The 9,673-nt window shown below is 41.1% G+C and overlaps 1 protein-coding gene across 1 annotated transcript in view; it reads left to right on the top strand.

Annotated features, from left to right (window-relative positions):
• Window positions 1-9,673, top strand: part of TOP2B (DNA topoisomerase II beta) — an 88,954-nt gene that overhangs the window by 853 nt on the left and 78,428 nt on the right. Inside the window, exon 4 of the mRNA XM_027871941.1 lies at window positions 39-97. Coding sequence (XP_027727742.1) covers window positions 39-97 — 59 coding nt within the window. The remainder of the gene's footprint in view (window positions 1-38; window positions 98-9,673) is intronic.

Here is a 9,673-nt window from a genome sequence, read left to right as displayed (position 1 = left end):
GTCCGGCGGCGGCGGCGCGGCGGCGGCGGCGGCCGGAGGAGCCGGCGGAGCCGGGGGAGCCGGCGGGGGAGGAGCCGGCGGCGGCCTGACCTGGGTGGTGAGTCGCGCCTCGGCGGGCGTGCGAGCGGGCGGGCGGGCGCGCGGGCGCCTTTGTGGGGGGCCGGGCCGGGCCTCCGCATTGTTCTCGGACTGGGCGGAGGGGGAGGGGAGAGCGGGGGCGGGGAGGAGGGAGCCCCCCTTCTTCTCCCCGCCCCCCGCCCCCCGCCCCCTCCCCACTTTCCCCGCTCAGGCCTGGAGGCCGGCGGGTGGGGGGGACTTGGAAACTTTCTCCCTCCGCTTACGGTTGGACGTGGAGATGCCGTGGCCGTGCCCCCCGCCCGTTCTTCAGACCGGGGGCTTGGGGGTCGGGGGTCGGCGAAGCGTGGTGTAGGGAATCTGTGTGTGCATAAGTACGGAGTGTCCCCCAAGTCCTAGGCAGCGTCAGTAATTGGTGTATTTTGGATAATCACAGGGTGTCCCCAAAGCCTTAGTGCAGCTTTGAGCTCTGAACTACGGGTATTGATCAGTCCAGGGTGTCCCCCAAGTCATAGTGCAGTGTTAAGCGCTGAATTTCGAGGATTGGATCAATACAGGCTGTTACCTAAATCACAGTGCAGTCTTAACTTCGGTTATGGATCAATACACGGTGTCCCCAGAGTCTCAGTGTAAGCTTAACTTCGTGTGTTGAGCAATACAAGGTGTCCCAGAAGGCTTAGTGCAGTTGTAAGCCCCTAACGTCGGGTATTGATAAATACGAGGTGCCCTCAAAGACTTAGTGCAGTCTTAATTTCATGTATTGATCAATACGGGGTGTCCCAGAAGTCTTAGTGCAGTCGTAAACGCTTAATTGCGTGGATTGATGAATACGGAGTGTTGCCCAAAGTCTTAGTGAAGTCTTAAGGCCCTCGGCTATTGATCAAGACAGGGTGTCCCAAAAGTCTTAGTGCAGTGGTAAGTCCTTGATTTCTGGTGTTGCTCGAGACAGGGTGTCCCCAAAGTCTCAGTGCAGTCTTAGGCTATCAGAACTTCCAAAGGTCTCAGTAAAGTTTTAGGCTGTGAAAGTTTAACGAATTTGGAGATGCTCTGTATTTATTAAGCACCTCTTGGCTTCCGTCAGGTCTCCTCTAAAATCTTTCCTTCTGCCTGAAGCCTTTCCCAGGCCTTCTTTATCTTAATGCCTTCTCTCCGAGATTATCTCCCATTTATCCTGTCTGTATCTTGTTTGTACATAGCTGTTTGCATGTGGTCAGCTCCCGCCATTATATTGAGAGCAGGGATTGGTGTTTTTGTTTTTGCCTTTCTTTCTATCTCCAGAGCCCAGCACAAAATAGGTGCTTAATAATCACCTGTTGGCTGACTGTGTGCGCTGGGTGCTGCATCTATTTGAACAAACTCAACCATTTCTCTTGGGATGCTACCCAGTGTGCGGGATCTGTTTAAGGAGACTGGAATAAGGAAACAAAACCAAAACGAAACCCCTGAAGGTTTATGTGTGTATCTTGGATAGCAAATCGTTCTTGGGGTCCTTATCCCTGAAAAAGGCGACTCCTTTCCCCTAATACTTAAAGACCTTTTATAACGCTACCTGGTGTTTGGGGTCACTTTAATTCAGCTGGGGATAGGGGGAGGCGGGGGAAGAACTCAGCGGGTTGTTTGTTTATCTTGAATACCAAATCGTTCTGTGTGCCCTTAGGAAACAAGGGAAGTGGGAAGGCGACTTCTTGTGTGCTGCGGGCGCTGTAGTTAGGCACACACCCCCTTTCTCCTTTAGGATGTTGCCTGTTGTTGTAAACTCTTCTTGGAGTAAGGGGTTGGGAACCCCAAGGAACTGTTTTGAATCTTAAATACTATTTCATGGTGCCTTTACCCTTGAAAAGGGGATGTGGGAAGACAACTTCCCCTCAAACCAACACTTAAAAGAGCTGAAGAAGGAATCTGAGGCTTGCCAACATTTTGCAGCTCACAGGGGATAGCTATTTTTACAGAAATTAATCCACTGTGGTTCCTCCTTCATCCATCAGGGTAAGATGATTAAAAGCAGCTCTTAGAGATGTCAACAGCTTAGGTGAAATGGGCAGAGGGGCTGAGTGGAGTGTACTGGAAAGCAGACTAACCTGCTCCCCTAGTTCCGAAACGTCTCAAACTCCAACTCGATTTGGAACATTTGGTGTGGAACTTTGACTGGCAAGTCCGTGGAAGAGGGAAGACCTGAAGGGACCTGGTTCCCACGGCAGATCAATAATTCAAAGGCATTTCACTTGCTCAGCTTTGAGTTCAGACTAGGGTCATTTCCTTCATATAGCTAACAGAAAAGAAGTCCAGTGACTCTTTTAGGGTGGGAAACAGTATACTGTATTCACTAGTGTTGCTTTTCTAGGGGCTTTTGACTCCTATTAATCATCTCAGGATACTTCTTTTCTCTCTTCTTCTCTGCTACCCCTTCGAATTGGCCTTTTGTGAGTTAATTTATTCTACTACAACTTCCTCTTCTTTAAGTCATATTTGTTGCAATAGAGAACTGGTGTTTTGTGAATTACACTCGACTCATTTATTCATTTATCAGACATTTACCAGTCAGTTGTTTTTGTTATTTATGTCTTTTGCAAAACGTATAAGGAGAGTAGAGAAATATTTTAACTATATTTTATAGTTATAATCAAATGCTTTAAAATTACTTTCTAAAATATTTTAGAAAAATATTATCTAAAATATCAGTTTCAGCATTTCAGGTATCTTAGTGATTTGACTGGAAGAAGATAGTGTGACTAAATTAGAGACAGGAGATGATAAACTCTGGATAGACTGAGGACATGGGAAAGGATTACAAAGAAATAGGTTTTTTTTTTTCTTTTAAAGTTAGGTTACTTCTTTCCTTGTTACTAAATTTGACAACATATAAAGATTACATTAGATGTCCAAGTCAAGCTCATTCTATTGTGATCATCATTTTACTCCAAAAATCATAAGTTGACTGGTTTGGATCCTTTACTGGAAAAGCCATAGTTTACTCTTAGTGAACATTGTAGGGAATCAAATTATCTACTTTCAGATTGTGCAATTTTCATTTCATAACTTGTGAAATTCTGACAAGCAGTTGATATTGACTTCTCAGTGTGATATTATCCATTTAAAGAATTAGATTCATTTTGCTTTTTGAAATTAAATTATTCATTGATATGTATTTAGACATTTGATTTTCATGCTTTTTCTGGGATGTGGCTATGATATAAAGTTATGATTCAAACTAGTTTTCATAGAGGGCAAATCAGTTTTAAAAATAGATTTTTAGTGTTAATGATTTCAAAGGGTATTGTTCTGTCAGGTGTCTTTAACAGAATTTCAGAACTTGTGTTGAAACATGACTAGTATTCTGCCATAATGTTTTCTTTTGATACATTATAGAGTGACACGTTAACTTGATTTACCAAATTTTAGTTGCTTTAGCTCCTAAAAGTTTGGTAAGTGTCTTGACTAAGGAACTGGAGAAACTTACTGATAGAGTTGTAGACAGATCCATTAAAAAAAAGTAACTTATTTTGAAGTCACTTGTATGATCATGTTAAAGGGAGCCTTTAGACGACATTTCAGATTTAGTTAATAATTTAGCTATTGCAATTTTAGGTATTAAGACTAGAACTTGAAATGCATTTTTTTTTACATGGATGACAGCACATCTTGAATGAGTGTTTAAAATTGTCACTCTGCAAAATAATTTTCTAGCTTAACTTTTCTAATTTTACTTTGAATTGTATTGTTCATAATAATGATAGTCCACATTCATATAGTGCTAGTCATTTTCTGTACAACACTCTAGTGAAATAGTGGTATAGGCAGGTGCTGCCCCTCCCCCCTCCCCCTTTTAAGGATGAAGAAACAGGCCTAGTAAATGGGGAAACGGAAAGAGTGCTAGATTTGGAGTTCTGGGACCTGAGTTCAAATCTTGGCTCTGCCATCTACTCCCTGTGTGACCTCAAACAAGTCACATAACACTTTTGGCCTCACTTTCCTCATCACAAAGAGTGGGACTTGATGACTTTCAAGGTCTCTTGCAGGTCTAAGTCAGTGATCCTGTGATAAGGTTGTGGTCTTTGCCTGAGGTCACAAGAATAGTAGGAAATAGAAATGATAGGAGAGACCTAAAGGGGTTGTTTGACTTTAGTTGAATATCTAGTACTCTTTTTTTTTTTTTGCTTTTTTTTTTGGTGAGGCAATCGGGGTGTAGTGACTTGCCCAGGGTCACACTGCTAGTAAGTGTCAAGTGTCTGAGGCTGGATTTGAACTCAGGTCCTCCTGACTCCAGGGCTGGTGCTCTATCCACTGTGCCACCTAGCTGCCCCTAATCTAGTGCTCTTTTCTTGACACCCGGGGACATGTTTTCCTGTAGCTGGTGACAAATTTTTTGATTGCCAGTATTAGAATGAAGGAGTATTTTTGTCAACAATTGAAAATTGGTAATCATACCTCTGCTAAAAGACAAACATAATAGAAGAAAAAATAAAACAAATTTTTCAGGGGAAAAAAAACTATTTAGAGTGAAGTTCTGGTTTAGCAGATTGTAAGGAGGTGATCTCATGGATATAGAAACAGATGGATGGAGTTCCAGAGTGGATAGAGTGCCTGACTTTGAGTCAGGAAGACCTGAGTTCAAATTTGATCTCCAGATAACTAACTGTGTGAACCTGAGCAAATCACTTAACCTTTGTGTACCTTATCTAAATGTACAGTGGAGATACACCTACTTCCCGGGGTTGTTATGAGGATCAAATGTGCTTTGCAGGGGAGGAGAGAAGGGGTATTATGGTTGCCCCTCCAACCAATAACCTCCTGGGGCTTCCTGCTACCTCTAGAGTCAAATACAAAAAACTGTCTCTAGCTTTTAAAACCCAGTCTTGCTCCAGACTCCAGTCACGGTGACCATTACTCCCCACCTTTATCTCTGGCCAAACTGACCTCTGTGATCCTCTTGTGTGACATTCCATCTTCCCCCTCTGTGCCTTTGTGCCAGTGTCCCCTTCCTTTCTCATCTCCATCTCATAGTCAACTGGAGCCCCACCTCCTAGAGGAAGTCTTTCTTTTTTACTTCATGTGATAGCTGCCACTCTATCACCTTTCATTTTACCACTTTCTATCTATTTATGTTTTTTAAAAAAATTTATTATAGATATGCATATGCATGTCCTTTTTGGTTTTCTGCTTAGAATGTAAGTTCCTTGTGAGTAGGGATTATTTCATTGTTTGTATTTATATCCATAGGGCCTAGCACAGTGCCTGACACGTAGTAGATGCTTAATAAATATTTGTTTGATTGTTTGAAAATTAAGGAGGATAAAAAATGAGAAAAGACTTTTTAATTTGTCAATTAGGTCATTGGTGTCCTTGGAGAGAGTGGGTTTAGTGAAATGCTGAGTACAAAAACCATATTTCAGGGGATTGAGGATCAAGTTGGTGTTGAAGAAGTGAGAGGCAGTGAGTGTAGACTCCTCTTTAGAAGTTTGTCAGTGAAGGAAGGAAAGAGAAGGAGGAGGAGAGAAGCCCCCGGGTGTTGCAGAATCAAGGAAAAGTTTATCTCCCCCTCTGGACATGTTTGCAGGTTGAGAGGAGGGAGCAATAGAGAAGAAGAGATTGGTAATAATAATAGCTATTTGTAAGGTGTTTTAGGAAGTATAGAGTACTTTGCCTGAGTTATTTCGTTTGATAGTCACACCAGCCTCGGCACAGTGGGGATAATCAATGGACGCTGTGGGATCAGGGCCACAGATAGGAAGAGTTTGCTGTACGAGGGAGTGTGCACAGATGGCCTCAGTCTCCTCTGCGAAAGAAGGGAGGTCACTGACTCAGTGATTGGGGTGGAATGGAGATAGGGGATGAGAGGAGATTTGGAACAACTTCTGTGGAGAGTTTGTTGAAAAATCAATGAGATGAATACAAGAATGGTTGGATAGTTATGAGAGCCCAGGGTAGTGTGGTCCAGTCAGTTTGTTTCTCACCTCCCTACTGCACACGACCCCCACTCCCCACCACTCGTGAAGCAATGGGAGGAAAATAAGGGTGTTCCGGTCCTGACTAACTCCACTCCTTGGCATTTGTGATCTCGGGCATCCTACTTAGCCGTCCTTAACCTCAGTTTCCTCATTTGTAAACTGATGAAGCTGGTCTGTGCTGATCTTTAATGGGTCTTCTAGCTTTAGATTCTCTTATTCTGGGATCAAATGTGTATATGTAAAGTGCTTTACAAACTGTAGGGATGTAATTAGGTGCCAGATCTGTGTGGTCTTTTTTGGGGTCGGGGTGAGGTATAGAGAGGGACTCCCTCTACAAATATGAGAGCAATCTTTTTCTCTTAGAATTGTAGTAATTTATCATCGAGAGCACAGAGAAATTGAGTCACTTGCCAGTGTCAGAGGCAGGACTTCAATCCAGATCTTACTAGCTCTGAAGACAGCTCTCTACTATTCCATGCTGCCTTTTATGAACTATGGCATAATATAAACTATAGTTTACTAAGGGGAAGGGAAGGGAGGGGAAGAGGAGGGAGGGAGAGAACATGCATTTATTAAGCACCTGCTCTATGACAGGCACTGTGTTAAGTGCTTTACAAATATATTCTCATTTTATTCTCACAACAACCCTGAGAGGTAGGATGCTATTATGTTCCCCATTTTACATTGGAGGAAACTGAGGCAAATAGGTTAAGTGATTTGCCCAAGGTTCATATAGTTAGTAAGTTGTCTGAGGACTGATTTGAACTCAGGTTTTCCTGACTCCAGATGACTAGAGGCCACCTAGCTGCTTCTGACTACAGAGTATTATAAATGTATGTAAGGTAGGATACCATTCTTATCGGAATCCTCCTTCCTACCACCTTTTATGGTACATGAGTAGATGATGTTGTTCCCACTACCCAAGAAACATTTTAATGTTTTGTATTCAGAAATGCTGGTTTTCCTGAGAGAAAGTAACCACCATAGCCCATAATTTCAAAGCTGCCAGATGCTTGGATGGTGACAACTCTGGTTCTCAGTCACTTTTTGACTGTTAAAATGTGCTTTAGGTATTAGCACCTGTTGTACAGTCCTGTAATTTACAATCTTTCCATTTTAGTAGTGATGATCTTGTTTAATAACAACATCTTTCTTATCCAACTTAACACTATGAGGTGATTTCTGCATTTCTTGATGTATATAGACCAAGAGACTGGAGTGTGCTTGTTCCTGAAGAGTTTTGTGTCCCCAGAGAGGATTCTGAAGCTGTAAGCTTCAGATAAATTTGCAACTAAATGCATGACTGTGAGCTGTCCTATCACTGGCCTAGCTTAGGTATGTCACAAATCAGTCTATAGGAGTTCTAGTTTGTCTATAACTGGCAGTACCATTTACATAGTGCTTACAATGCATTTACAGATATTCTTTCATTCTCACAACAGCCTGATGAAGTAGGCAAGGCCCAAAGTACCACGCCCATTTTATAGGTACTGATATTAAAGTTCAGAAAGTCTAGCACCTGAGAAAGGGCATCCAAGTGCTTTGATTCCTATTCAGTGGTTTGTTTGTTTTTTTTTTTTTAGCCATATCTCCACAAATCTCCTACTTGTGATTTTCCCTGTGACTTTCGGGGACAATCTTAATTCTTTGATAATTTTGGCCTTAATTTGCTGTCCTTTAGGGATAGTTCATTCATGGAAGACCTTAAAAGCAAAGAAAACTGCAAGAATATTGGTACCTACTGCTACTATAAAACTGGAATTCTTGATGATTTTAATTTGGGTGGTAGTGGTGGTTGAAAAGTGATAAATATTTTTGGAGATTTTCAGTCTTTTTTAAGCATTTGACTATTTTCCTTTTATCAGTCAGAATTAAAATTATTCACAGCTCATAGCTGGGGTCAGGAAGATAGAAGTTAAATGTTCCTAACAGTAAAGGAGGCTTGCATAATCCTTGGAGTGATACAACATGATGTAGGAGCAATTTGAAGAGGGAAAAAGGACTGACATCTGTGGGAATCAGGAAGACTTCATGGAGGATATGGCCCCTGCCTTGAACTTTGAAGGAAGATAAGAGTTACAAAAGGCCAAGATGAAGAGGAAGTGCCTTCTAGGCAATGAGCAATGCACATGTGCAGTGCACGGGGGAAGAGCCAGGACAATTACCGCTGAGGTAGCTTATGTGAATAATAGAAGGGCAGCTTGGAGCCTGATGGGGAAGGGTCTTAAAAGTTATTCTAAGAGTTTGAAGGCAACCTCTGAAGATTGTCAAGCAGGGGAGTGGCATGGTCAAACCTGTGCCTTAGGAAGATGATTTTGGCAGCTATGTGGAAAGATAGACTGGAGAGTAAAAAGGCCAAACAGGCTGGAGGTTCAAGTAGGAGGTTAGGACGATAGTTCAAGCAAAATAATAATAATAATGAAGGTCTTAGCAATGTAAGCAGAGTGAAGGGAACGAATATGACAGATGATGTTGAGGTAGAGTAGGTGGGACTATTGATACTTATTGGCTTTCAGGAGTGAAAGCCTGGAGAAGAAAGAGCCCACAATCACTGCATTTACAAACCACAATGACTGGGGAGGGGGTGGAGCCCTCAGCAAAATTAAGGGAGTTGTCAGGAAGTTTTAACACACTAAGATGGTAAGTTCCATTCTGGACAAGCTGAATTAGAGATGCTAACAGATCATTTAGCTATAGAAGTCCAGTGGGCAGCTAGTATTTAAAAACTGGAGTTCAAGAAAGTGATTCATCACATACAGATTTGGTAGTGGATCAAGGGAGAGACTGTAGGGACAGAAGAGAAGAGGACCCAGGATGAGTTTGTTTGTTTTTTTCCCCCAGGATGAGTTTTGACTAACAGTCATGTTTAGGAATGTGGGAAAATGGATAAAAAGTACAGTAAAATAGGCCCAAGAAGTGTGATCAGATTTAACAATTAAAGAAAATCATAGGAGTAACAAAAGTTTTTATGGGGTGGATTTAATGATTTTTTTAAAAAATAGGGCTTTCTTTAAATTTATTTTGCATATATATCTTGATGTTTGAATTAATTGTTTTTAAAAAATCTTGAAAAAAATGAATTTGGCATATTGACTAATTTTCAAAGTTACCTTTTGTATCATAGTCTGGTGCTTTGTTAACAGAAGTCAATTTAAATCAGATAGTCATTCCCAAAATAAACTAAAATTATAATGTCTTCATGATTTTTCATTATAAAACTTGTTCAGGACTTAAAAGGTTTTTTGAAGTCACTAATCATCATTCTTTTGCTAGGTTAATTTCTCTACTGTGGCAGAATGACTATAATGTAATTAAAATCAATGTTGCTAAAAATGAACTTTAAAATAATAAGGAATAAAAATTTTTTTTTTTTGCATCAAAGGATTCCTTATCACCCATACCTAAAATTATTAGACTTATGGTCCTATGTATACTGTACTTCAGGCTGTTTTCTTTCATTTCTATATTCTTATATACATTTGAGCCTGACAAATAGTAGACACTTAATAAATGTTCATTGAATTGAAAAAAAATGACAATTTGAATATGTTAGTATTTTGTGGAAGTTTCCTTTATCTTTATGCAGAAGATGCTGATTGGTTAGCACTAGAAATATCTTACTCTTCAGAGCTGTCATGTCGCGTGACAGCCAA

Source organism: Vombatus ursinus, unplaced genomic scaffold (genome assembly GCF_900497805.2).
Source record: "Vombatus ursinus unplaced genomic scaffold, bare-nosed wombat genome assembly UNPS02014799.1, whole genome shotgun sequence".
NCBI lineage: Eukaryota > Metazoa > Chordata > Mammalia > Diprotodontia > Vombatidae > Vombatus > Vombatus ursinus.
This window is presented reverse-complemented; position numbering and strand designations above follow the sequence as displayed.